The 26,509-nt window shown below is 44.2% G+C and overlaps 1 protein-coding gene across 23 annotated transcripts in view; it reads left to right on the forward strand.

The window, feature by feature from the left end:
- Positions 1-3,662: 3,662 nt before the first annotated feature.
- Positions 3,663-26,509, forward strand: part of LOC149341301 (uncharacterized) — a 309,449-nt gene continuing 286,602 nt past the window's right edge. For 9 of the 23 annotated variants that reach the window (XR_016282906.1, XR_016282911.1, XM_089543331.1 and 6 more), the window contains exon 1: positions 3,663-3,920. Coding sequence is in view for 9 of the 23 variants with exons in the window: in XM_089543331.1 (XP_089399457.1) it covers positions 3,889-3,920 (32 nt within the window). In the remaining 14 variants the exon portion in view is untranslated. The remainder of the gene's footprint in view (positions 3,921-26,509) is intronic. The other 14 variants (XR_016282905.1, XR_016282903.1, XR_016282904.1 and 11 more) reach the window with 8 other exon arrangements.

Below are 26,509 nucleotides of genomic sequence, written 5' to 3' on the forward strand. Positions count from 1 at the left end.
CAAATCACGTGGGAATCCCGTAACACGCAAACAACCATTGACTACTGCCTAATGTCGCAGGGCATCTATAGCAAGCTCGCAATAATGGAAATAGACGAAGAGGGGAAGGACAGCCTAGGAAGTGATCATAAACGTATTAGTCTACAGTTGGGAGCCCTAGTCAAAAGAGAAATGCAACGAAGTCCAAAAGACAACGCAACATTAAATGATGAACAAATAGCGCTAATATCAGCCGATATAGAAGAAGTAATTGAGAAACGCCACATGGAAAATTGGGATTATAATCAGTTGGAACTGCTCATCGCTACAAAAATGAAACAAGTGAAAGGAGTTAACCGCTGGAGAGGAAAGAGGAAGCCACGAAGCTGGTGGAATATGGAAATTAAGGAGGCCATCGAACAACGACGGGTGGCTTCAAGGGAACACAGAGAAGCAAAGAAGGCGCAGTTATCTGTAGAGGACATAGGAAAAAAATGGGAATCTTATCGACAAAAGAAACAGCAAGTTCAGGTCCTAGTCCAGGGTAAAATAAAGCAGTCCTCTGATAAATGGCTGGCTGAAGTTCGCGAGGCAAATAAAGGGGGGCCAAGAAAATTCTGGAACCATATAAGCTGGTTGGGAAAAACAAATCAAAGAAAGCAGGAACAGATTATAGATGCTGAGGGAAAATGTTTAGAGGGAGACGATGCTGTGGACTACATTACGTCATTTATAGCTGCGTCTTTTAGCAACGCCAATGGGGTAATCTCCCCAAGTGAGGCGGCAACAGAGGACAGCACAAAAGAGAACAGCTTAGAACTGACTAGTCTTAACTGGGAAAAGGTGGAAGCGAATATTCCTAAAACCACATCCGCAGGGATAGACGAAATCCCAATTAAGCTGATTAATGAACTTGGCCCAAGAAGCAACGGCGCGCTGATAAAAGCATTGGAGGCAGTCATAACAAATCAGCAAATTCCGCACAGCTGGAGACAGAGTAAAATGAATTTGATTTATAAAGGGAAAGGAGATAAGATGAACATAAAATCCTTCCGTCCGATTACGATAACATCTGTTATGTACAGGCTGGCAATGCAGGCGGTAAAATTAAAAATGCAGTCATGGGTAGAAGGGAATAGGATACTCGGAGAACTTCAGAATGGGTTCAGAAGGGGTAGGCGGTTAGATGATAGCCTGTTCGTACTTACCCAATGCATAGAAATAGCTAAGGCGGAAAATAGACCTCTGTTTTTAGCCTTTCTGGACATAAGCGGTGCATACGATAACGTGAACAGGGAACTCCTGTGGAGCATATTGAAAGATTCAGGTATTGGTGATGAGGTAATTGATTTTCTACAGGAAATCTACCGAGATAATGAAGTTGAAATTACATGGGAAGGGAAAAAAGTACCACAACTGTGGGGGTGCACAAAAGATTAAGGCAAGGTTGTCCTCTATCACCGCTGCTGTTCATGCTTTACGTGATAAATATGGAAAGAAGGCTAGAAGAAAGTAATCTGGGTTATAATCTATCGTACAGATTAGGCGGAAATGTAGTTGAGCAGCGACTCCCGGGTTTAATGTATGCGGACGATATTGTACTGTTAGCAGATAGCCAGGAAGATTTACAAACTTTGGTTAATTGCTGTGGAGACGAAGGAGACGCTCTAGGATTCAGTTTTAGCGCAACTAAATCAGGTGTGATGATTTTTAACGATACAACTGATCAGGTGCTTAAAATACAAGGCCACGAAATACCCAAAGTGGACGAATACAAATACCTCGGGATATGGCTAAACGAAGGGCAGATATACACGGAAAAGCATGAACAGTCTCTTAGGGCAAAAGGAAGAAGAGACGCCGGGATAATGAAACCTAGGGCATTATGAGGGTACAACAAATATATGAAGTACTGAGAGGTATTCGGAAAGGAATAATGGTGCCGGGGCTTACTTTCGGGAATGCGGTTCTGTGCTTAAGTGAAAAAGTTCAGTCGAGATTAGACGTAAATCAGAGAGCTGTTGGAAGATTAGCACTAGGTGCCCACGGCAAAACCACAAACGAGGCAGTACAAGGGGATATGGGCTGGGCATCGTTCGAAGCACGGGAAGCTAAGAGTAAAATACTATATGAAGAACGCCTGAGGAAATTGGACGATAACAGATGGGCAGCTAAGGTATTTAAATATTTATACAGAAAGAACGTTGACTCACAGTGGCGGAAAAGAACTAGAAAACTAACCAGTAAGTATGCCGGTCATGAGGACGGAGAAAGAAAGAGCATTAAACGACAGGTTAAAAACGCGGAAGTTAAAAATTGGATGAATTCAATGGAAAAGAAACATAGTGTAGAACTATATCGATTCTGGAAAAGGCGGATCAGGAAAGAATTTTTCTATGATAACTCAAGAGGCAGTGCCCTACTTTTTGAAGCTAGATCAGGGTGTCTTAGAACGCGCAGCTACAAAAAGAAATTTAACGAAGAAGATGACACATGTGCAGTGTGGGGTAGATCTGTGGAAACAATTGAACACCTCATAATCAAATTTGATGGTATGCATCCGAATGTCGACGCAGGCACAGTCACTATTTCTGAGGCCCTAGGGTTTAAAGATAACAATGGTCATGTAAATAAATCTGCAGTGGAAGTCAGCAAAAAGCGATTGGAGGATTGGTGGCTGAAAAGCAGAGATGTGGCATAAGGTTAGAATTGTAGGAAACCGTAGGCAAAGGTGATGGAGAATGTTAATGAGAATTGCCAACGCAGTAAACAAAAAAAAATAATAAAGAAAAGCTGAGCATGGTGGCAATTGCCACCACCCCGTTTCAAAGGGGGCGCTCCTATCCATCCATCCATTTGTGAAAGCTGGGGCTCAACTCGGGCGCTCGCTTGCGGACACGCAGCCTCCGCCGGCGGTATGGTTCGCATCGTAGGCTTAACCATAAGCTAAGCCAGGCCATTTTTTAATCCCGTGCTTGGCTCATGACAGACATAGCAACTTGTGTACCGTATAGCCTCAATAAATCAACGTATTGTGTTTTTAGCGAGAAAAAGCCCATTCTTTAGCCCCCCCCCCTCTCCTACAGAAAACGAAAAAGAACGGGAGATCTCATTTCACAGCAGCGTCACTGAAGCACACGTAATCTTGCCGCAAGGTGTTTGAAGTCCAAATTTTATGCTCGGCTGCCTACAAAAGGCATATAATGAAAGTATTGGTGAGGATGCATGCATAGCTATAATATTTCAATTGAAGAGTATATTCTTCAGCAAAATGTTTTTCTAAATCCGGTCACTTGCCTGACAATTCATTCAACTTTTCACCTTCTTTCAATATTATTTCATAGTTTTCCAGATTCCTCAGCCGTCTATCCTGAAGACGTGTAAATCAACGAAGACTTAAAATGTCACGTGTTTAGAACTGCAGCAAACTCTGGCTAAGTGGCCAGCCTGTTTTTGGCCTGTCTTTCTACTCTTTAACGGGCCTCTCTTGCTCGTCGACTTTTCATCAGAAATCTGTTGACCACCATGAGCAGTCAACTTTCCCCCTTCGCTAACAGAAGTCATATACATCCATTCCAACCCACTTCCGCTTCCCCTTGAAGTCTCTTTTGGCAGTCAGCCATGTAAGCTTGGCAGGCGTCCCGCTCGGGCGTCCTTTTTAACACCGTCACCAGGGTTATCAGTCAAGCTCCGAAGTTCGGCGCCGCAAGCTGCTGACGCCAATGGAGCTTTCATGTTGACGCTGCGCACATCGGCTAAACGCACCGGCGTCGCGTCATCCGCTGGCTCTCCTGACACGTGAAGATCAAAACAAAACAAAAAACGAAGCGCTGAGATAACGCGACACCTCTCGATGCCTTTCGATTTATTCATTTCCCGAGGGCTGGACAGGCAGACCTGATCCTGCTGATGACTTCAGTGGCGCCAGCGGCAGCTTGTCGGTGAGTTTCCGGCCCGCTTATTGGGGGATGGGCACGCTAGGAAGAAAATAAGCGAGAAATTACCGGTACCATGCTGAATCTCGGCTTCATGCATCGGAGATAAAGTGCTAACCAGTGAAATTTCACGTGTGATTAACTCGGGTACAGCAAGAGGATGTTTGCTCTATTCGTGCTTGGTAGTTTATAACCACCAATGCTAACGAGAGCGAATATTCATCAGCAGGAGAGGTTTGGCAAAGGTATAGTAAAGGACAGCTTTGATTTTCCGTCGCCGATTTCCGTAGTTATTAGAGGCGAATTCAAGGGCATGTGACATGGACTCCCGTAACGTGCCGGCGGGTGTCCCTTACTTGAAGAGCGTCAGGCAGAAGGCTTTTCTTTCTTGGTAAATACAAGGGGGGGGGGGGGGGGGGGGGGGGGTACTGCGCACAAAAAGACATGCACAAGAAGATAACACAACAAGCGCTTGTTGTGTTATCTTCTTGTCCATATCTTTTTGTGCGCAGTAGCCCCCTTGTATTTACCATGATTGACCGACTAGCCCAACAACGTACGCTCTTAAGCTTTTCTTCCTACTGAAGAATTAATTTTTTGCTGCAAATAATATTGCCGTGAATCTTTGTAGTGTTCGCTCATTCTTGAAATGTCCGACGTGCGGCTTTATCGCTATGTGATGCAAGACGCGACCAGATCTATCTCGATTCATCGCATCCAGGTGGTGCCGGTCCTAGGCTGTTCAAGTAACTTTGCACTCCGTATCTCGAAATTTCGCGAGTTCGCTATCAGCTTTAAATTGAGTGTGGCCGAGAGCGGCGGGCATTCTGTTGGACGACCGCCGAGCACGCTGGTTGCTACGCCGCCGCTGTGTCACTCAGTTTCTTGTGGGCGCAAGTCAGCCTAGTAAAGAGTTTCGTTTGGAAGCCCTTTTCGCTCTCTTTCTATGCGTGGTACTGCTGTCGCTGGTACGTGGCAATATTACCTTGCCTGGGAATTGAAATTCCTCTTTTTTCATAGTGTCTAAACACGAAATTATAAACTGCTAGTTACGAGTATAGTTCTGAGGAACGATGCTTGCTTGCAGCGGTGCTATAGGCGGCAGCTTAAGCGATTGAAGCAAGTCTTTATGAGCACGAAGAGCGGTTTGACAAAATCTTCTCTGCAGGTTGTTTCAGGCAAGTGCCTCTGCAAAGTGTGACAGATGCCCATCATCATTCGTGCTGTCATAATTTTCTGGCGTATGAAACTTGCATACTCAAGTGTTAATAAATGCACTTCATGCCCTTTAAAATAGTAATTTAGCGAGCGTGTCAAAAAGGTGCCAACGCCCTTCCTCGAGTTATTTTTTTAATAAAGAACAAATCGGATTTTAAAAATTGGATGACGAAAAGTGGCTTTAGCGCTAGAAAATAGCCAGACATTTTGCACTCAAGATCTTTTCCCATCCATATTCACGTCAGTGCCGCAGCTGTAATGCTGTCTTTAAAAAAGAAAAGCGTTATACGCATAAATTGTGCGGAAATCCATGTCTTGGGTAACTGGACATCCAGTCCTTCTATCATTCAACCCTCTCATTACTTGACAAAAAATTATTCTTCACCCACGCAGGCACCTAAAACCGCCAGGTAGCGTGCGACTTTTTTTTTTTTTTTCTGTGCCAGAATTGAAGGACTCGAGGCCGTCATCGTGTCCCTACGCAGCAAAAGGGCTGTAAAGAGCCCGTACGGTCTTGGTGCAAGTCTCGCGTTTCGAGGAGGTCGTGTGCGAGGGCAGAGAAGAAGAGGCAACACGAAAGGCGGAAGCAAGCGCCGAAGGGTTCCGGTATCAATAATCCTCTCGTTGGCAGCCGCCATGAAGCCATCAGAATGGCCCATATGCCCGGCTCGGATAAATGATGTATACGCGGCGTGGCGACGCTGTGCCCTCACGTTTCTCTGGAGCCGATTCGGCGGTCGCGCATTTCCTGGCTTCGCCGTGCTATCCCCGTGCTGTCCCCACGTCTGTACACACAGCGGCCATATCCCGGTCGTCGTCAGTCACGGCGCGGTCGTATTAGCTGGCCTCTAGTGCGGAAGCTGCACTTACGCGTTGCCACCTTTCTGGAGCGCTGGCACGGCTTATCTCCGAGGCACCTTCGACGAAAATGGGCACCCACAGAGTTTGACGACGGCTGACCTGTTATGCGCCGGCCTTAAGCATTCTCGTGCTAATAAGGGAAGTGTGCCGATATTGCTAAGTCCGATTGTTGGGTGCCGTGCCGTGTGATTGTTGCCGTGCTAATAAGTCTGAGTTTCTTGGTTCTGTTCGTTGGCGCTGGTACGAATGCATTTTGGGTGGAAGATAGCGTGTAGGTAAATTCTTGCATACTGGGTTACTGCCGGCTTTAAGGGCCTAATATTCTCCCAGTCAAGATGGTCCTGAATTGCGCGACCGAAATGGGGTGTTTCTGTTACTCCCATGGCATTTCGAACACAAGGGCTCCCCTTTTTATAGTAATCGTCACCATCGCCATAATTTTCGTCCCCATCCCCCTTTTTCTTTCCTTTGAAAACATGCGAAATTCGTGTATTTATTCCTTTCTGCCTTTGCTGTATAAAAGATTATGAAACAGCCCCCCGAAATTATTCGGAAGAACTCGCCAACTAAATCGGCTCATCCAAGCCGATTCCTCACAACGGAGCAAGCAGCAAATCATTTTCAGGCAGAGCAACCAAAAGCGCGCCTCCCGTGCGAATGCATGAAAGTTGAACCTGGCAGTATGTCTTCGCAGCAACAGAGGAGGAGGCCAGGAAGGGCCACGCAGAAAAGGCACGATGGCGCGTTGTCTGGCCGCCTCGAATTCAACTTGACCATCTCCTTGTTAATTAAACAGGACGCAGTTTTTTAGCTTTTCTGAGCGGATTGGTAAATACTGCGTTTCGCATTCATCTTCTAGGCCGCAACATCACACAGCTTGGGACAATAAGAGTTTGTGGAGAAAAGCGAACAACCGCGTAACAGTGTAGCAGTACATAGGAGGATGAGCGCTGTACTGAGACGACGCGTTGTGGCAAACAAGCGTCACTAAGCAGCATGCTGATGATTGTCTTCATTACGTGTAAGCACCAAGCATCGTGTAGATTTATAGAAACGTTCAAAACTTATGGATCATGTGCGAGCATGTCCAAAATATTGATACGTTGTTCCGAAATTGTTGTCGTATAAGGCGATCAGAAAACGACCGGAATCTTACTTCATCACTTATCATGTCTAGATTCTGCCTGCTTGCTTAATTTTGTTGCTCCTTCTTCAGCAATGTTTTCTCCGCGACAAAAAAAAAAAAAAAGCCGCATGCTGTCACACTTTCGGAGTTTAAGTACTGCCAGAACTTACAGGCTGACTGATGAGGGTAAAAATATTAGGAGTCACTTTGGCGACTAAAGTGGTGCAAGGCGAAAGCCTGAGTACAGCATTCTGCCACGAATGTGGTTGTGAATGATGATTCAAGTGCTGCCAGCGAATGACGCGTCCATTGGCTGTCTGCGTGTGTTACTGATGTGTGGTTAACATGTTAAGCTTTGCCTGTAAGAGTGGAACGCGACAGCGTCTTGCAACGCTGCCAGGGAGTCCACAGAACGCCATCGCCAATTCGGCTGTACGCCTTGCTGGACGGTAAATTTATTTTTTGAGGAAAGGAAATGTATCTCTCTCGCATATCTGGGTGGACACCTGCACCTCGCCGTAAGGGAAAGGGGGAAGATGGGAGTGAACGAAGACGCCATATTAGCTAGACGCGCCTTTGTTCATTCCAAACCATTCAGCTGGCATTACGGAGTGGCTAGCGTGCTCGTATCGCACTCCGGAGACCCTGGTTCGATTCCCCAACTCGACCAATTTCGTTCTCGGTTTTATTGATTTATGCGGTCTAACTAGAGAGGTTAATTAGGCTATTTCATATTTATATTATTTTATTTCTATCCATCGTGTTCTGTCATTCACCTGTCAAATGTTGGAACTGTCTAGGATGTTCGACACAACGTATATGAAACGAGCAACGTCGAACTGAGTGGGGAAGTGCGTGGTGGTGGAGCGAACGCGGCTTCGTACTTAGCAGCGTCTCCTTCCGCGGACGCTGTTGTCGCTGCGACGCGACTCGTCTTTTCTTCTGATCTCTTCATTCTCCTCTGTCTTAATTAGGCTAATTGATTAATTAATCAACTAACTAAACTCAGTCCCACTTAGTTAGAGCATCACTATACGATCCCTTTGATTGGTTGCATGGTTACTAGCCAAAGTACAATTGGCCCCATTTGAAATTCGCGCACTGTGACGTCACGAGCATTTCGACCAATTGAAAAGCGTGACATTTTCTGTCGACAACTCCTGCTTACAACGATGAGGCATTAAAGGCTTCCGCCTTAATAGAGAAGTAGATGCACCCACGCAGCCAAGACATCGTTCAAACGCACAGGCGGAAGGAAACTTGCCGCGATTTTTATCGACAACAGAGCCTACTGTTGGCGCCTGGTAGAAGCCTGGCCTTGTGTGGAAGGTGGCAAAGAAGAGTGAATGACGCAAGTTGAGGGTTCTAAGCATTCAAATCCGGTCGTTCGTCGGCGTTCACCTGATACCTCGAGCGCTGTGAGCGCTGCATTCCTAATGACGAATTCGTGCGATTAAACGAGAAGAATTTGACTTGTGTGGTGTTTGTTTGTTCCTCTGTGTGTGCCCGTTCTGTTATGCGCAGTATATCACAATGAATCGCAATTCTCTCGCAGTGCTGGGCACTGCGTTCGCAAATGTCGCGCAAGTCGTCGACTGTTGACAGGTCGACGAAAAATCGATTTACAACTCGAAGTGGCGAGAGCATTAGCACCATTGCGCTAGAGGGGAATAGGCTGGAATAACGTCTTTATCGATTCAGGAATTGTCTATGAACGCCGTGGCAACTTGCTGTATGTGCCTTAACCGTCGTGTTTGGCTTAGTCGTTAGAGCTAGCCTCCCTCTCTTTTCTTTCCCTACCCTTTTGTTCTGTTGTTCGAGCTCCGAAGCAGCCCGACTTTTCTGCAAGAAGCAAGATACGAAATAGCGTCATAACTTCTCCCTTTAGCGCCCCGCCGCGGTGGCTCAGTGGTTACGGCGCTCGGCTGCTAACCCGAAAGACGCGGGTTCGATTCCGGCCGCGGCGGTTGAATTTCGATGAAGGCGAAATTCCAGAGGCCCGTGTACTGTGAGATGTCAGTGCACGTTAAAGAACCCCAGGTGGTCGAAATTTCCGGAGGCCTTCACTACGGCGTTCCTCATAGCCTGAGTTGCTTTGGGACGTTAAACCCCAGCAAACCAAATCAAACCATCTCCTTTTAGCTGCACGGCTGCACTCTGGGCAATATTACTGAGAATTGTAGTCTTGTTTTCAGTGCAATACCGGGCCAGTGCGCGTTGAGTGAGCCAGTACGAAGTCTTCCTCGGAATCCGCCCGGTACGCCAGATCCCCGGAAGACATTGAAGGTGGTCGACGTAGACGTGGCCTTGCCTCAACTTACGCCCATTTCCGCACATTAACGCACATACTCATTCTTTAAAAATGTTTAAAAAGTTAAAAAGCGAGAATTGGAACACAAGAACTATAGCATGCAGTTAAAACCACAGTGAAATTTAGTGAGCTGCATTAGAATCCCCTGATTGTCTAGCACGCACTCAAGGACATATTGCACCATTGAATGCCCGACTTAGCATTTTTTTTTCTCATGATGCGTGACTCTGACTCTAAAACTTTGCATCGCTGGCGAAAACATCGTTGCAGTATCTTTAGCTGCTAAATCAGCAGAAAGGCTCACGATAGTCCTGCGCCCGTGAGGGAATCAAGGGCGATGGCCAAAGACGCCGGTTCGTCACAAACAGTTCTTATATCCTATTAGGATTTGGGAATTCTGTTTGTAACTGGAACATATAAGTTAAAGTTTTCTAAGCAGTCCATGGTTTTTAAACGGAGTTCAAAGGAAAAAGGTTGTTAACCAAAAAATGACCAGCGGAGAAAAGCAAAAAGAAAAATTTTGGGCTCCAACTTTTCTGGATAATTTTTACAGCGTTAAGCTGTTCTCCTAAATGTTGCTGCTTTCTCTGCGTGGCAGTGCTCTTTTAGTGCATAAAGAACGCTCCAACTACGCGTGCATGTGATCCAATACTCGCATGAACACCCTGTACGCGGGTGCAATCTAGAAAAAAAAAAACGAATTACGTTTTCAGGAGCGCAACACCATCCGGAATGCTGCTCTTGGTGCGCGTCAATGTTTTCTGCCCTAAAAACCACCACAAAACAAACCAATGCATTAGCATAATTGAAAGTGGTCTCATCTAAGCTGCTGCACCAGAAATAACACATTACAAATAAAACTGTGATACAGCTGTGTTAAGAAACACTCTGCTGAAGACTAGACTGGCAAAATTGGACCCATTAAGGATGCGCACTTTTTTTTTATCTCATGAATACACTCCTAAAGCAAACACACACTAAGAATACGCGGTATTCCTTCAGGGAAGATGGATTAAGGCAGACAGCTTTATGCGCAATAATAACCATTTTCAATAAAACTGAGAGTGAGAAAAATATGTCGGTTTCCACTTGAAATTTTTATTGATTTCATGCAACCTTTCGATTCCCATAATGCAAATATTGCCCTCAGTAAATTTAAACCTGATGGAATTTGCAGAAGCTTACGGCGTTCCGTAAGACAATTATTAGGTTCCTTGTTATTTATTCTATACAGAAATGACATTGTAATCATAGACAAAACGATTCACTATATTGGGTGTGTCGATGCTGTTCATATGCTTATCTCTGGTGGCAATGTTTGCCAACAAATAATAACATCTAATAAGTCGCTTGAGAAGTTGTGCACCTGATCAAAGCTATAGTGAGACAATATTAATATACAAAAACAAGTCTAATGTTCATGATTATGTTCACAGCGCAACAAGAACGGGAAAGACGAAATAGTGACACAAACAAGCGCTGAATCATGAATACTTACCAACTCGCCCAAATTTCCGCTTTGCTGAAGTTTAATGTTCCATTCTGGACATAGGCTAGTTTCAATATGCGGCATCATAAATTTTGAAGCTCAGAGGGAAAGGTAGGTGAGCTCGTTACTAATCAGGCAGTGGAGCAGTGCAAAGACATCTGAACCACCACGGGAGGAGCGGCGCCAAAAGAAAGAGAGTGGGTGCGCAGCATGCCTATATCATGGGAGGCGTTCTGGCGCACCAAACCGCGCACCCAACGCGACGCGGCATCTCACGCATGCTTCGGCTCCGTGTGCATATGAAGCTAGAGTGCAACTATCGTCTGTCGCGTTGTGAGGCAACCGACCGCTAATGTGAGACAAAGCCGCTTCGACGCTCTCGCCTGTGTGTGCCGCGGACAACGCGATTCATGCACCGGGAATAAGCCTTACTTCTCTTCTCTCCGTTATTTTACACGAAAATGTAAAGGCCTCGCGTCGCAGAAAAACCGGTGTCGGCGTTGCCGTAGGCGTGATGGAAAAGCTAGGACTAGTCATTTACACGAAGTTCCCATAGATGGTGCCAGTCACGTCAGCGGTGCACTGGAAACTCCTGACCCTAGGCCCGTGGGGCCCTCGTGATGCGAATCAGAGGAGCTACCGCTGCGTCACGCAGACACGTTCATAAGGCTTGTTTAAAGCTGGGCTTTTTGTGTGAGACTCGTGATCTTTGACGTATTGATTGTGATTGTGATAGAGGAAGCAGTGTCCGTGTCTGCGTGTATAAGAGAGAGAGGTAGAGAGAGAGAGGGAAAGGCAGGGATGTTAACCAGGAAGGATTCCGGTTGGCTACCATGCACAGGGGAAGGGAATGAGGGGATTAAAGAGGGAAGAGAGAAGGAACGGGAAACAATCACAATCTGTCAATCAAGGCAGTCTCTCTCAAAAAACAAAAGAGTGCCTTGTAAGCCTTGATGGCAGTTGACTGTTGTGGCCACGGACCGAGGATCTTGGCTTCTGTCAAAGGGCGAGGATTCAGGCGGTCCAGAGCACAGCGCAGCTTATGTCTTTCGGCCACAAAGGCAGGGCACTCACACAAGAGATGAGTGATTGTCTCATCACAGGCGCAGTTCCCACAAGAAGGGCTGTCGGCCATCGCGATCCGGAAAGCATACTTATTCGTGAAGGCAACACCGAGCCATAGACGACACAGAATAACCGCTGTCGCGTCATATCTTAAAAGAGGGAGCTTAAGTGTTCCCAATTTTTTTTTGCTGCTCCGCTGCCGCGTTGCGCCATTCGATGGCGCGGGTGCCGGACAACGGCGACCAACTAGCGAGCGAGTGTCTTGCCCCGCCTCTATGGGCACTGTTTTCTGCCGTGTTTGCTAACTACCAACTAGCCCAACTCCAGATTGTTATCGAGAAGACGGTGCGCTTGTTCGTGTGTGTTTGCACGCGTTAGTGTTCTGTTCACGGTGTAGCGACTTTATTGAAGAACTGGAAAAAAAAAAAAACGGATAATAGGGAAGAGACACAGCTGTCCGGATGTTCGCTCATCCACTGCTGAGTAGAAGGAGAGAGGGTAAATGAGGAGAGACCTGAGAATCTCCTCTTCCAGCGCTGGCCCTTCAGCTACTGCCCGCTCCATACGGGGGCTCATTGCACGAACTCTGTGGGGCGACTACCACTAATTGCCGTTTCCCGAGAGACCACGTGAACGAGAGCTGCAAGAAAGGAGAGCGAAGAACGATGCACTGAGAAAGAAAAAAAAACAGAAAGGAGAAAACACTGAAAATGGGACGGAGATAGAACGTAAACAAAAAAAAACGAAGTGAAAGAAATGAAGGCGAGAAAGAGTCACCAAGCGACGCAGGAGAATGACTACTGCGTGTTTTTGGCCTGTTGTTTTTCTGTTTCTTCCTATTTCACTCACAAAAGAGCAACGGCCGCACACGACGGCAACCGTAGGAACAGGAAGACGAGAGACGGAGCTAACGATGATGATAATGCCATTTCGATCCGAGAGAATCCATGGCTCCCGCAGTGGATTTGATTGCGATCAAAACGAACGTGCTGGCCAAGAATGTGCCACATGCAGGTGTGGACGTGTAAAACTGAGATGAGACACTTGCTGTGTATAGTGAGAGGCGCATAACACTTCCACGATGCATCGGAAGAAGAGCGCCAGGCACTCGCTGCCATAAAGAAGCCGGCGCTTGGTCCTCAAGGAACCTTTCTGTTCTTTTTCATCTCTCGCGAGAGGCGAAGCTTGTCTTTCGCCGACCATCCCGTATACCCAGTTCCATTTGAAGTGCTGCGCTAAATTGGTAAATTGGTTTTGGAGGAAAGGAAATGGTGCATTATCTGTGTCGCATATCTCGGCGGACACTTGAACCGCACCGTGAGGGAAGGGAGGAAGGTAGGAGTGAAAGAAGAAAGAAAGAGGTGCTGTAGTGGAGGTCTCCGGAATAATTTCGACCACCTGGGGATCTTTAACGTGCACTGACAGCGCACAGCACACGGGCGCGTCTTGCGCTTCGCCTCCATCGTAACGCGGCCGCCGCGGTCGGGTTCTAATCTGGGTACTCCGGCTCGGTAGACGGGCGCCTTACCACTGAGCCACCGCGGCGGGTATAGAAGTGCTGCGGAATGAACGGTTTGCGCGGGCACACTTGTCTAGAGATACAGCCCTCTATTGAGACTGCGCGACACTGGGGGGCTGGCGGGGTTCGGCTGAATAAAAGAAACAAGACATTCCTCTACAGCTACTCTGTGTCTCCGCTTGCGTTGGTGCAATCGCTTCGCTCGCTGTGTATTCTGTGGTCACGTTATTTGTTCAACTTTCTTTCTTTCATTCGCTCTTTCTTTCATTTCTCTTTTCTTATAGCCTTTGTGTTTGCGCAATCGCCTTGGCCGCAAACGCAGTGATTCATCACCTTTTGTTGTGAGCCTGACTTGGGGATCCTGCGAAGCATGAATCTGTCTGGAAAGAGTTTCTCTCCTGACCAGAAAGATACACACAGCCGTATGACGGGATAAACGAAAGAGACGCAAAAGCCGGAAAGAAATAGAAGCCTCCTGGGTGCTTTTCGCAATGCTAGCCCTAGTTTATCATTTGTCCCCTTTATTGCAATTGTTTTTCCTGAGTTCGGTGCTGCGCTTGTGTCACAGGCAACATTTTGTCGGGCACAAGTTTTCTTTCCGTATGCTCTTCTGTATACGGCAGAGGGCAACAAAAACAACGATAGCGGCTTTTCATGAAATTTGTATGAGTATATATGACCTCAAAACTGAGCTTTTGTAATTCTGAATGCATGCGATCATGTCAAGAATTGCATTAGTTGGGTGTCCTGAATAACGCAAGCAAAGGCAATTCTCATCGCTGCACTACGTATGCATGCCAGCGCAATATTATACCAGGCATTAATTGTTTGTTGCTGTACGCAAAATATATTGAAGATTTTATAAAGAAAGTAGAAGTGCAGTGAAAAAAAAAAAAACCTATGAATGGCTGCGTACGCAGTAGATAAATAACTGGGCAGCTCCGAGGCGCCGTACTTCAAATTCATTGTAAGCTGAATCAGCGTGTGCAATTCCTGGCTTTTCTGTGACAGGGTAGTTCAGTTGCAGCTGCATGCCAGTTGCCTCAGCAGTAGAAAGATGTGCATAATAAACACACATCCTGCTAATCAGGGAACAACCACTGAAAGTGCAATGTGGGCTCGAGCTACCGAGTTCAGGTGCGCCGAACAGAGACAGACATGAAGGTTATTGTATGCCATTACTTCCAGTCAAGCAATATTGAAAGCATGGTTGTGAATTGATGTCGGGGCTCTGTGCGCGACTAGGCTAGCCTCATCCCAACTGAAATCTCACTTTTCTTGACTTATTAGCAACTTGCTTGGCACTCGCGAGAGAATAGGAGAAATAATTTTGAATGCTAAATTTTTCTGGTGCATATATGGTTACAGAAATCAGATCGAGGAAACTTTAGTGGGGAGGGTAAAAAGCACCCTGGAACCTTAAACTTTCTGGCACACACCTCACCATCCGTATAGCTGACGGTTAGTGCAAGGGCAGTGCATCGCGGGCGGACATGTTCTTCGGGCGTGGATGAACGAAAGGCGAATAAAAAGGACCACTAACTGAGAACAAGCAGCTAAAATAAAAAATTAGCGTCGCCGTTAAGTACTGCCCTTTATTGCACTCTGCAATCTTTCGTTAACTTTCACCCCTCGCCGTCTTTTTCGTAAGTTTCTTCGCATTAGATGGCGAGTGCAGGTCATGGAACTGTGGCGGTGATTTCTAGCCAGGCTGGGTACCAAGTTGTCTGAATAGGCAACACTTCCGAGGAGTGTTTCGGGGATTGCAAGCTCAGCCCACTCGCTGCAAATGTTCAGGCTTTCATCATTTTCAGCTACCGTAGTCAGCGGGTCCCTTAAACCCGTTTTATAAAATGCAATCTCTTATTTCTTTTGTTTATTAATGACATTGTTGCAGATCTTTCAGTTCGCGTGAGGCTGTACGCGGATGACTGTATCCTTTATCAAGTGGTGTCTTCAGTTGACGACCAGGTGCGTCTAAATAATGACCTAGCGAAAGTGGTTGCGTGGTGCAACAAATGGCAGATGTGCATTAATTTTGAAAAAACCGTGTTCATGAAAATTACAAACAAGAAAATGCCTCTTCATTATGTGTACGGTACTAACAGCATATCATTATTAGAAGTGACAGAGTATAAATATTTGGGCCTATGGATTACTAACAACCTTTCGTGGTCAAAACACATAGACGCTGTAGTAGCAAACTCAATGCGGAAGCTATTTTTCTTGAGGCGCTCCCTAAAGTCATCCCCATCTAGTGTTCGTCTATTGGCCTACAATTCTCTCATCCGTCCATTACTAGAATATGCCGTAATCATTTGGGACCCTTTCGCGTTAACAAACATTCAGAAATTAGAGCGAATACAGCATAAAGTGGTTAGATTTGTTTTTAACTCATATGGCCGTGCATCTATAAGTGAGCTCGTGAGGCGAAGTGGGTTACCCCCCGTCACTGAGCGCAATCGTGTTTGTCGACTAAAGTTTTTTTTCCAGCTTATAAAAGGACATTATAAAGTTGATACCTCTAATTATTTTTCTTACTCCTCAGGTTATAACACGAGACAAAGGCATGTACTAACAATCACCCCTTTGAACGCGCGAAATAACTGCTTTAAATATTCTTTTTTTCCGAGGACAATTACTGATTGGAATAAACTTAATAGCGAGACTGTTAATCAAAATTCTTTACTTCTGTTTGAAAAGTGCCTGCAAATGTTGTGAATTTGTGTGTGTTTATATGCTTGTATTTTGTTCTGTCCCACCCTGCTATGATCTGTACAAGATCGCAGTATCTATAAATAAAATAAATAAAAAAAAATCTATCCATTTAGTGGCAGCAAGCGCCTCACAAAAGATAAGCGGTCCTGCTTATAACCATTAGAGTTAGAAGCGCTGTTTATAAGGTCTTGGCACTCACTAGTCTCAAAGAACTTCAGGTTGATATGGGCAGCCTTAACAGCTCCCAGAAGTATTATTCATTACGACCGTAATGAGAGTCCATGCAGCCGATGGCCCAGGGCTAGATTAACCTCTTATCTGCTTCTGCACTAAAGGAAGCTACAAAGCAGCGAAATAAATAGCAGGCTGAAACAAGAACAAGAGAAGCCTCTCCCGGCAGCCTCACTGAAGGTGAATGCACACTTAAACGCGCCACACAAAAGTACAGCCGGCTTGGTTCAAGGGAAGATCTTCTGGAACGAGGGGGGGGTGCGGGCCGTGGAAGTTGCAGGGGCAGCATCCTTCAAGGACTGACCGGAAGTTGAGGAGAGACTGGTGAAGGGAGCCTGAAGGGGGGAAGGAAGCAGGGCTGTTTCTGATGACGCATTTCCTTTTAGGGCATCGCGAATGCACGCCGCTAACTTTTCATCTTGCAGTTTTCGCTTCCTGGCCTTTTCCTTAAGGCGATGCTCTTTTCATTCCACTCTCTTCCTTCTTTCCTGAGCTTGCTGCAAGCGCACTGTTTTGTGTACCGCGACTCCTGGAGTAAGTAAGCGATGACTGTTTGGACTTTGCTAATCTATTTAGGCTATTTCGGAATAGGCAGGCGATATATTTGAACAGAACGCAATTCGCGTATGCAAGCCAACAAATACTATTCTTGTAGTAATGAAAAACTTGACCAAATATTTAGGGGAAACCCCCAAGGTGCAGTACATTTGTAATAAGGGAGTAAATTATTACTCCCTTATTACTAATGAAAAACTTGTGTATCAAAACTAGTCGGGCCGCCAGCTCTTAAGCTGAATTTATATAATGCTGGTTTACCTTGTGAACATGTGCTGAGCGGAAGTAACTGACATAGGATGTCTGTCGAACGACAGTATGTATGACGAGGGAAGGCGCTGCGGCTTGAGTCACTTTCCAGGGACTCTAGCTGAGGCAGCATTCGCTCACCCTACGGTCTGGTGGGGACGTTATTCTCGTCTGTACCATTTGATCACTGCTTCACAATAGGTTGTGAGTTTGATCTCTTGCAGCAGCTCAGTGAATGCAACTGTGTGCTTTTCAAGGCATGAAACCGGTAAGCAAGCGATACCGAACAGTTGGGGTCGCTCTGCTTTGCCCGAGTGGCCAGAGAAAATTTCATGCTACGAAGGCACACTGTAATTCAGTAGCCTTGGCGCACTTTGAACTCTCGACCGTGCCACCTTGATCACTCAGTAAATCAGAGGCCCGTTTATTATGCGCCAAAATGCGAAATGAAACGCCCACTATTCAGCCATCGTTCAGGTTGTATGAATCCACTTATTCGGAATTGCTCCCGTGTGTTCTATCGTAGCTTTACACGTAATCTTGATATCGAGCGAAAAAAAGGATAACAAAGAAAGATGCAGTAACCACTCGCACAAGAGCTTGTGCTTGTCGTAAGTGTGTCCTCCTTCGTCCTCGTCTCTTTCACGTAGTGATAACACTGCATCTAAATGAACCAACCAGCTCGGCGAGTTTTAACGCGATAACTTTAAGGCTCACGTTACGCAGAAAATAGGGCGTCGTCGTCGGCGGTGTGTCGTCGGCATCGACGTTGTGAGCGAAAAATCCCCGGAAAAGCAACTTAGAGGCACCATCTTGGTCACGTGGCCTTGTGGTGTCATCACAACCTCCTCAGCAGATTGTGAGAAAATTGACCACCATGGCAGGTGGCAGTTTAATTAATGACTGATCGTGAGAGATCACACGGAAAGATCAACCTATGTCGCATAAGCTCCCCCTACGTCTCAAAAGCCCCAGCTTTCGTTCAGTTTCCCAACCCCGGTGCTGTTACGATGTCAAATGTTGAAATTGCAGGAAGTCTGCCCGGGAGAAAATTGCAAGCGGCCGCAGACTGATTGCACACTTTAGTAATCTAGGCCTACGAAATTTGCAGCGCTGACAGGTCAAGGACACTAACGAAAGGAAGCTGCAAAGAGGTACCTTCGACTGTCCTGATGCAAGAGGAGCGGCAGAGGGCTGGAAAATTTAAGCAAGCAATTAATAGGGCACGGATATTTTACCGATCCTATCCTTCTTTTTGTTTCACGCTCCTGCACCTCCTATGGGCTGTGTGATTGTCTTTTAGGCGTCAGGTTGCCCTTTCAAATAAAAAAAGTTTCCCCTCAGGTGTGCAGAAGCTTGGCGCGGGCTCGAGAAAGGCCTTTCAAAATGACGCTCTCGAGCGAGACAGGAAGTATCTGAAAGGACGACCACGAGCACACGCAGAACTCTTTTCAACAGCCACACGTGCGCTAAAAGCCAAGTTATGAACGAGTACGGTACTTGCTGAATAAGGATCTGCAGCCCTTCTTTTCTCACGAACCAGCGCTGCCATTGTCCGCCCGTAAAAGCTATCAGCCGAACAACTTCACTCGCGGCAATTGCGCATTATACGGCTGCATTATAGCCTGCGCACTTGTCCAGCTGCTTTCAGTCAGAAGAAAAAAGAAAGGAAAGAGAAAGAGTCTGGAGGATACCTTCCCGTTCATATTGTCTGAAAACTCGGTGCCGTTCGAAAAAGGGAGTTAACAGCTGGAACCCGCCTAAGCAAACGAGGCCCGAGTTTGTCGTGTGCGCTAGGCACGCCTTGCCGAGCGAACAGAGAACGACCACTCACGGGAGGGCGCACTCAGAAACCAAGAAAGAGATACGTGCTGGGATTTCGATCTCGAACAGTGAGGTGTTTGATGCAGCTGCCGGTATGTGGGCCGGCGATGCTCATCGCTCATGTCGTAGAACAGAGTGATACGATCAACAACGGCCGTGAGATGTCAATCATTTCGCATGGCCTGCGAACGACTGTGATGCGTCACGACGAATAATAAGAGCGCACAGCGCAGTCGGCGACTGCCGCATCGATGATAATTTTGCGCAAGTTTAACTTTCAGTGTGATGCACAGAAGCTGCAGAAAGAGAACAGGGAAGAGACATAAGAAAAAAAAATTCGCCGTCTGTTACCCAGCCTTTGTAACACGACATTCCGCGACAGCCATTTGTGGTGGTTAATAGATACATTGGGTACTCACCTATTATTTCTGAATTTTTTTAAAAATAGGGCGATTGAGTTAGAAGAGCTCTTTTTAAAGCATAGTATTCTGAAGAGCCAGCGGTGTAGCGCATCAGAATACAGCTAAGACGTGTTGACTAGTAGGCTGGTCAAGTAATATTGAACATTCAACTTTTTAGCTATTAGTATTAATCTCCTCATTTATTGAAAGGCGTGTAGCTGACGCTTAGCAATAACCATATAAGTTTTTAGAATTTCGAAAACACATTTACCCTCGTCGCTGTGCATGCATGCATTTCGTATGCATTTCGGCGCGATGTAGGCCAAATTGCTCTACCCTTTGCAAAGGAGCGGTTTTTTAGCGTCGTTGCGTTTATTAGTCGTCGTAAAGCAACGTGCGCATTCGCTACTTTCGTTTCAGCATCTGCGAGGAAATATGCTTCAAGACGCAAGCTGGGCCCGTTAATAATAGTAGCAGTACCTTTATGCGCTTCTTCCGGCACAAGTGAAAGCACGGAGTCGCTGATTGCTCTGTGGGTTCAGTGCACTCTGCAGGGAGACGAAAAGGGGCTAGGCTTGCCGAATTGCCCCTTAATGGCCGCGCTTACTTAGATAGATAGATAGATAGATAGATAGATAGATAGATAGATAGATAGATAGATAGATAGATAGATAGATAGATAGATAGATAGATAGATAGATAGATAGATAGATAGATAGATAGATAGATAGATAGATAGATAGATAGATAGATAGATAGATAGATAGATAGATAGATAGATAGATAGATAGATAGATAGATAGATAGATAGATAGATAGATAGATAGATAGATAGATAGATAGATAGATAGATAGATAGATAGATAGATAGATAGATAGATAGATAGATAGATAGATAGATAGATAGATAGATAGATAGATAGATAGATAGATAGATAGATAGATAGATAGATAGATAGATAGATAGATAGATAGATAGATAGATAGATAGATAGATAGATAGATAGATAGATAGATAGATAGATAGATAGATAGATAGATAGATAGATAGATAGATAGATAGATAGATAGATAGATAGATAGATAGATAGATAGATAGATAGATAGATAGATAGATAGATAGATAGATAGATAGATAGATAGATAGATAGATAGATAGATAGATAGATAGATAGATAGATAGATAGATAGATAGATAGATAGATAGATAGATAGATAGATAGATAGATAGATAGATAGATAGATAGATAGATAGATAGATAGATAGATAGATAGATAGATAGATAGATAGATAGATAGATAGATAGATAGATAGATAGATAGATAGATAGATAGATAGATAGATAGATAGATAGACAGACAGACAGACAGACAGACAGACAGACAGACAGACAGACAGACAGACAGACAGACAGACAGACAGACAGACAGACAGACAGACAGACAGACAGACAGACAGACAGACAGACAGACAGACAGACAGACAGACAGACAGACAGACAGACAGACAGACAGACAGACAGACAGACAGACAGACAGACAGACAGACAGACAGACAGACAGACAGACAGACAGACAGACAGACAGACAGACAGACAGACAGACAGACAGACAGACAGACAGACAGACAGACAGACAGATAGATAGATAGATAGATAGATAGATAGATAGATAGATAGATAGATAGATAGATAGATAGATAGATAGATAGATAGATAGATAGATAGATAGATAGATAGATAGATAGATAGATAGATAGATAGATAGATAGATAGATAGATAGATAGATAGATAGATAGATAGATAGATAGATAGATAGATAGATAGATAGATAGATAGATAGATAGATAGATAGATAGATAGATAGATAGATAGATAGATAGATAGATAGATAGATAGATAGATAGATAGATAGATAGATAGATAGATAGATAGATAGATAGATAGATAGATAGATAGATAGATAGATAGATAGATAGATAGATAGATAGATAGATAGATAGATAGATAGATAGATAGATAGATAGATAGATAGATAGATAGATAGATAGATAGATAGATAGATAGATAGATAGATAGATAGATAGATAGATAGATAGATAGATAGATAGATAGATAGATAGATAGATAGATAGATAGATAGATAGATAGATAGATAGATAGATAGATAGATAGATAGATAGATAGATAGATAGATAGATAGATAGATAGATAGATAGATAGATAGATAGATAGATAGATAGATAGATAGATAGATAGATAGATAGATAGATAGATAGATAGATAGATAGATAGATAGATAGATAGATAGATAGATAGATAGATAGATAGATAGATAGATAGATAGATAGATAGATAGATAGATAGATAGATAGATAGATAGATAGATAGATAGATAGATAGATAGATAGATAGATAGATAGATAGATAGATAGATAGATAGATAGATAGATAGATAGATAGATAGATAGATAGATAGATAGATAGATAGATAGATAGATAGATAGATAGATAGATAGATAGATAGATAGATAGATAGATAGATAGATAGATAGATAGATAGATAGATAGATAGATAGATAGATAGATAGATAGATAGATAGATAGATAGATAGATAGATAGATAGATAGATAGATAGATAGATAGATAGATAGATAGATAGATAGATAGATAGATAGATAGATAGATAGATAGATAGATAGATAGATAGATAGATAGATAGATAGATAGATAGATAGATAGATAGATAGATAGATAGATAGATAGATAGATAGATAGATAGATAGATAGATAGATAGATAGATAGATAGATAGATAGATAGATAGATAGATAGATAGATAGATAGATAGATAGATAGATAGATAGATAGATAGATAGATAGATAGATAGATAGATAGATAGATAGATAGATAGATAGATAGATAGATAGATAGATAGATAGATAGATAGATAGATAGATAGATAGATAGATAGATAGATAGATAGATAGATAGATAGATAGAACTTTTATTCACGTCAATTGCCAGACAACATAAATCAGGCCTACCAAAGCCTCAAAGGGCTTGAGTGGCAGCGCCTGGCAGACAGCTAACATTGGCAAAACAAAGGAAAAATAGAGACGTTGCAATGAACTTTGCAAAAAAAGAAAATGGTCACCAAACAGAATGAAACAAATATATAACTATTACAACATCAAGAAAGATTACAGTGATTTGAAATTAATACAGTAAATAGCTGAAATAACTACGGGGCAGGAAGCAACACGGAGACATACCGCAAAGTTTTTTTCAGGGTGTATTTAGTTTTCATGCGGAGTACAGTAGGAGGCAAGCTATTGAAACAGGCAGGTACATAGTAATGACGTGTGCGCTTACCGTACCGGGTTGAGGAGCGAGGAATGCAGTAGCGGTATTTTGGTCTTAAATCCCGAGCAGGGACATATGGAACGGTGAACTGACTGTACCAGAAGTGTTTTAGCACAATAGTTTCTGTTAATAAAGAGTTAAAACTTGGAAGCTTTAGTCTTCTAAAAATATCAATGTCATTACCAATGGACAGGTCGTAAGCAATATTCTTTAGAAGCAAACGCAAAAGCGAATTCACCCTATGTTGCCAGCGAACCGTGCAGTGACCATAAACAGTAATTCCGTACCTAAGTACACTATAGGCTAGAGCATGTACAACACATTTACGGACAGAAAAAGGCATAAAATATCTAATGTTATACAGGACACACGATACAGCACGAAGCCTTTGGCAAACAAAAGAAAGGTGCGATTTCCAAGAGAGATCACTGTCGAAGGTCAGGCCAAGATATTTGACCGAATGCGCATATTCAACTGGTACACAGTTGCAATTAAGACAAGAGGAAGTATGCAAATAAACAAGGTCAGTTAATTCAACTTGTTTTAATGGGTTATGAAAACAGATCAGTTTTGTTTTAGAAGTATTAACATTAATAAGATTAAACTTAAACCAGTCCATGGCTTTAATAGCAGCTATCTGTAATGCTGTAACAGCATCAGTGTATTTCTTTGCACATGCAACAATAACAGTGTCATCAGCATACTGAAACAGCAAAGATGGCACACTGTTAGCAAGGTCGTTAACGTATAGATTGAATAATAAAGGACTTAATATAGAACCTTGCGGGACTCCAGAGGCAATTGCCGTGAAATCGCTATGGAATCTTGAAATCGACACATATTGGCGCCTATCTTGTAAAAAGTTAGTAAGCAGTTCCAAAAACGAACCTCGAAATCCCAGCGCAGAAAGTTTATCAAGCAAAAGAACGTGGCAGATGCTATCAAAAGCCTTGCTAACGTCCAGAAAAAGAGAACATGCGACTTGATTCTTATCAAAAGCTGAATTTAGCACGTCAGAGAATTCTTCAAGAAGAACCGTTGTTCCTTTTCCTGCTATAAAGCCGTACTGACAAGGTGATAGAACACTGTGCGTATTCAAAAAATTCGTCATGGTGAGTAATAGATGCTTCTCAAAAATTTGGCCAATGCATGGTAGAATAGAGATAGGTCGGTAATTACTCATAATGTTTCTGGAGCCACCCTTGTACAAAGGTATAACTTTAGCAGTTTTCATTGAAGCAGGTATTATACCAGTAGAAATGATAGTGTTAAGGATAACTAGTAGAACACCTTTAATTACTTCAAAATTTCTGCACAATTCAGAAATCGTGAGGCCGTCATGACCAGGAGACTTGCGAGCAGCTTTTCTTTCGTTCGCACAATTCACACTGCGAGAGGATACCCAGGAGCTCCCCCTGGGTCTGAAGAGATGCTGCCCTGTCTAGCGGGTCCGCGAGTAGCTGTTAGGAAGCGTAGGGGTGCAAGCAGCTGTTGTTGCGCCGCGGTCTTCCTACACAATGTCTCCCACAAACCGTGCGGCGCTGTCAGTGCAATGCTGACGGTAGCCACGGAGGGGCCGAGTGCTTAAAGCCGTTGTCACGAATAAAGCAGTTCATGGATGGCTGTTGCCTCGGATATCGTATACGTGGATAACACGGTCGGGCAGCGTGCTGGTGTGGCCAGTAAGAAACCATGTTTTAGGACAACCACATTTTTTTCCCCACTTACGTTCTGGGCTTGAGGACGGCAGACTTAGGCCTAACAGAGTTGGCTGGTTAAAAATACAAAGGGTTACATACTTCCTTCTGATATATGGAGGTCCTGAATACTCCCATTATTTTATTTTTGATACTTTGGGTAGCTCAAGCGTACCAACTATAGTACTTGTTCTGTAAACAAACTTGGATAGATTGCTTGGAAGGCTCGGAAATAGAACCCACCGTATCGTCTCGGCTTCACGGCGCTTCGTAAATCTTCGCTTCGGACATCCACCCATGCTTCTTTAGCATATTTCTTTTTATGTTTGTGTGACAAGGGTGGTTTCTACTCTTGCCATTCGAGGGAAAAAAGTTCGAAGCACCGTGGCAGTCATTTTTCATCCTGTCTTGCAGGTGCCGTCGAAAGATGCGTGTGGCATCCTGCCGCTTCCTTGTATTTAATTTTAGGATTTTTTTTTTCAGTTTGTTCGAGTGGTGCGTTCATTGCGGCTGCTTCTGTCTTGTCGATGTCCCTGTGTTGATTGTTGATATTTCGTGGCGCAAGTTCGCTACAGTGATCAGTATTATTTCCTGAACATGATCTTATATATATATATATATATATAGACGCGATAGCGTGAATGTTATAATGCCCATATATGCGAAATTGATCATTCTCTAATATACACTCATATATCGCTGGGATTCCTCACACGACTCCTGGCGCAGTGGTGCAACGGTTAAGCGATGCGCCACTGCAATGCAATGGCGGGCACTGCCGTCGGTGGGGCTTGTGAGACCCAGGTTGCTCTTCCCGATCAACCTCTCGCGACCAATCATTGATTCAACTGCCACCTCTCACCACGGTGGGCAGTTTGCTCACAATCCTAAGGGCAGGTTGCGATGACATCATAAAAGTCACCTGACCTAGGTGGCCCACCTGCCATTCAGGGTGGTCACGTGGGCCACCCTGCCCCGGACCATTTTTCACTCTCAACGTCGACGACGACGACGCCAGATGTTCTGCAGCACGGGTGCCTTAAAGCTATCGCGCTAATAAATATACAGGGTGCGTCACCTAAGTTTTTAGACAATTTTTAAAAATAGGATTTTGTAGTTAGAAGAGCGCTTTTTTTGGCATAGCATTCTCAGCGATGTAGTACATTAGAGTGCAGCTAAGACGTGCTAATTGGCAGGCTGGTTAACTATTATTGAATAGTTAACTTTTTAACTACTACCGTTCGGCTCCATAATTATTAAAATTCGTGTAGCCAACCGTAATTAATATCCATATCAGTTTTTAGAATTTCTAAAAGGCCGTTTTTCTCGGTGTTGTGGCCCAACAAATTTTGGCGACATTATGCCAAAATAAATGCAGTAGGGTAAGAGTGCGCGCTAGTTGGTGATCCATTACATATAAATACCAGCGCAAACCAGCAAGACACACGACGAAGAACTAGGACAGACAAGTGCTGACTGCCAACTGACGTTTAATGGATGAAAATTGTGCTTAAATACTGATTTCTAAACAACAACAACAAAAAAAGAAAATATATCTTTGGCCGCCGCGGTGGCTCAGTGGTTATGGTGCTCAGCTCCTGACCCAAAAGACGCGGGTTCGATCCCGGCCGCGGCGGCTGGAATTTCTTTGGAGGAGAAATTCTAGAGGCCCGTGTACTGTGCGATGTCAATGCACGTTAAAGAACCCCAGGTGGTCGAAATTTCCGGAGCCCTCCACAACGGTGTCTCTCATAGCCTCAGTCGCTTTGGGACGTTAAACCCCATAAACCAAACCAAACCAAAATATATCTTTGCTTGTCACTTCTTCAAGAAGAGCAACTCCGCATCTGACAAAGCGATTGAAGGCACGCTAATAAAATTATCTTGCAGCCCTGCTATCTCAGCAGCCTCCTTAAACTCCCGCACTATCTGGTCCGAGTGCCTGCTGATTACCGAACAGCTGG

This window comes from Amblyomma mixtum, chromosome 5, assembly GCF_055824585.1.
Source record: "Amblyomma mixtum isolate Tamu chromosome 5, ASM5582458v1, whole genome shotgun sequence".
Lineage (NCBI taxonomy): Eukaryota > Metazoa > Arthropoda > Arachnida > Ixodida > Ixodidae > Amblyomma > Amblyomma mixtum.